Source organism: Salmo salar, chromosome ssa15 (assembly GCF_905237065.1).
Source record: "Salmo salar chromosome ssa15, Ssal_v3.1, whole genome shotgun sequence".
Taxonomy (NCBI): Eukaryota; Metazoa; Chordata; class Actinopteri; order Salmoniformes; family Salmonidae; genus Salmo; species Salmo salar.
The window spans coordinates 88,025,729-88,028,014 of NC_059456.1; the positions used below are offsets into that span (position 1 = coordinate 88,025,729).

General features: G+C 45.3%; 1 protein-coding gene across 2 annotated transcripts in view; it reads left to right on the top strand.

The window, feature by feature from the left end:
• The first annotated feature begins 1,383 nt into the window (after nt 1-1,383).
• The window catches only part of gtsf1 (gametocyte specific factor 1), a 21,858-nt gene continuing 20,955 nt past the window's right edge, over nt 1,384-2,286 (top strand). For both annotated transcript variants that reach the window (XM_045696245.1, XM_045696246.1), the window contains exons 1-2: nt 1,384-1,489; nt 1,790-1,950. In XM_045696245.1, coding sequence (XP_045552201.1) covers nt 1,854-1,950 — 97 coding nt within the window. In that variant the 5' untranslated portion in view covers nt 1,384-1,489; nt 1,790-1,853. The remainder of the gene's footprint in view (nt 1,490-1,789; nt 1,951-2,286) is intronic.

Sequence of the window (2,286 nt, forward strand, 5' to 3'; positions counted from 1 at the left end):
TCGCTATACACCAAGTCACTTGGCTCTGTCATATCCTCACATGGTCTCTCCTATCATTGCTATGCAGACGACACACAATTAATCTTCTCCTTTCCCCCTTCTGATAACCAGGCGGCGAATCGCATCTCTGCATGTCTGTCAGACATATCAGTGTGGATGACGGATCACCACCTCAAGCTGAACCTCGGCAAGACGGAGCTGCTCTTCCTCCCGGGGAAGGACTGCCCGTTCCATGATCTCGCCATCACGGTTGACAACTCCCTTGTGTCCTCCTCCCAGAGTGCCAAGAACCTTGGCGTGATCCTGGACAACACCCTGTCGTTCTCCACTAACATCAAGGCGGTGACCCGATCCTGTAGGTTCATGCTCTACAACATTCGCAGAGTACGACCCTGCCTCACACAGGAAGCGGTGCAGGTCCTAATCCAGGCACTTGTCATCTCCCGTCTGGATTACTGCAACTCGCTGTTGGCTGGGCTCCCTGCCTGTGCCATTAAACCCCTACAACTCATCCAGAACGCCGCAGCCCGTCTGGTGTTCAACAAGTTGGACATTCCCAAGTTCCCAAGTTCTCTCACGTTACCCCGCTCCTCCGCTCTCTCCACTGGCTTCCAGTTGAAGCTCGCATCCGCTACAAGACCATGGTGATTGCCTACGGAGCTGTGAAGGGAACGGCACCTCCATACCTTCAGGCTCTGATCAGGCCCTACACCCAAACAAGGGCACTGCGTTCATCCACCTCTGGCCTGCTCGCCCCCCTACCTCTGAGGAAGCACAGTTCCCACTCAGCCCAGTCAAAACTGTTCGCTGCTCTGGCACCCCAATGGTGGAACAAGCTCCCTCACGACGCCAGGACAGCGGAGTCAATCACCACCTTCCGGAGACACCTGAAACCCCACCTCTTTAAGGAATACCTAGGATAGGATAAAGTAATCCTTCTAACCCCCCCCCCTTAAAAGATTTTCGATGCACTATTGTAAAGTGGTTGTTCCACTGGATATCATAAGGTGAATGCACCAATTTGTAAGTCGCTCTGGATAAGAGCGTCTGCTAAATGACTTAAATGTAAATGCATATGGTGGTCACACCAAGTACTGACTGGTTTTCTGATCCAAGCCCCTACCTTTTAAGAATTTGTTCTTATTAACTGACTTGCCTAGTTAAATAAAAGGTTAAATAAAATATTTAGCATATTCCCAGTGAAATACATAGATTAAGTCTAATGAATTTATTTCAATTTACTAATTTCCTTATATGAACTGTAACTAAGTAAAATATTTTAAATTGTTCCGTTTATATTTTTGTTCAGTGTATATTCGCTGAGCGTCACATATGTTGTGGCAACGTGATTGACAGCCAATGACATGGCTGATTGACATTGTAGGACACACCCACTTGATAAAACCATGTTTTGCAGTATTTCAAAGTTGAAGTCAATGTCCACTACAGCTATCTACACGCGCTCTTCCAAGTTCAGTTTACTAAAAAGGTGAATATTTGCTAAGTCTGGTTATTTTTAAAGGCGTTGCTTGGTTTACTTTTAAAAAATCTGTTTATTGCCAAGAGAAAGGCAACGTTTAAGAGCTATCATTATTATGCAGAATCATTATTTAAACGTTCCTAGCTAGTGAGCTGGCCATGCCACATGTTATTAGCTAGTATCAGGGAAAAAAACGTGCAAATTGGAAACTCAAACTGTAGCCAGCGGTTGAATGCATGATCATGGTGGTAACATTGTAAGCTACCTAACGTTATCTGAAAGATAATTTAAGTTTTCACGTGCTACCAGCTTGTTGAGTAAATTAGCTCGGTAACCTGGCTTCAGCGACCACCAGGCCACACTTCGAGGAAAGATGTCTACCATCCGATTTGGATCAACTTGTAGTCCTTCGAAGACTACTCTAGCAGAGACATTGCCACGCTGGAACGATGAGGAGGGGGAGAAGGCTGGTAAGAGTCAAATATACATTGCCTTTTGTATTTCAATCAATTACAATTTTTGATTGTTGGCTGTTAGGGACTTCTCATACTTTGATTCACTTTTCTCTGTCTGCAGTGACCTAATTGTCCTGCACGGATGTGATCAACTGACTATGACAGAGGCTTGAATACTGCACTTGCACCAAAGATTTTTTATAACTTAACCAAGATAGGCCACAGGTTGTTGTTTCCAATGGGACAAATGAGTCATGGTTGGCAGAGCCAAGCACTCGCTAGCAATATCCCATTGGCGCGTTCTAGTATGGATCTACATATTTCCGTTAGCGAACGCCTACTGTGAAATGC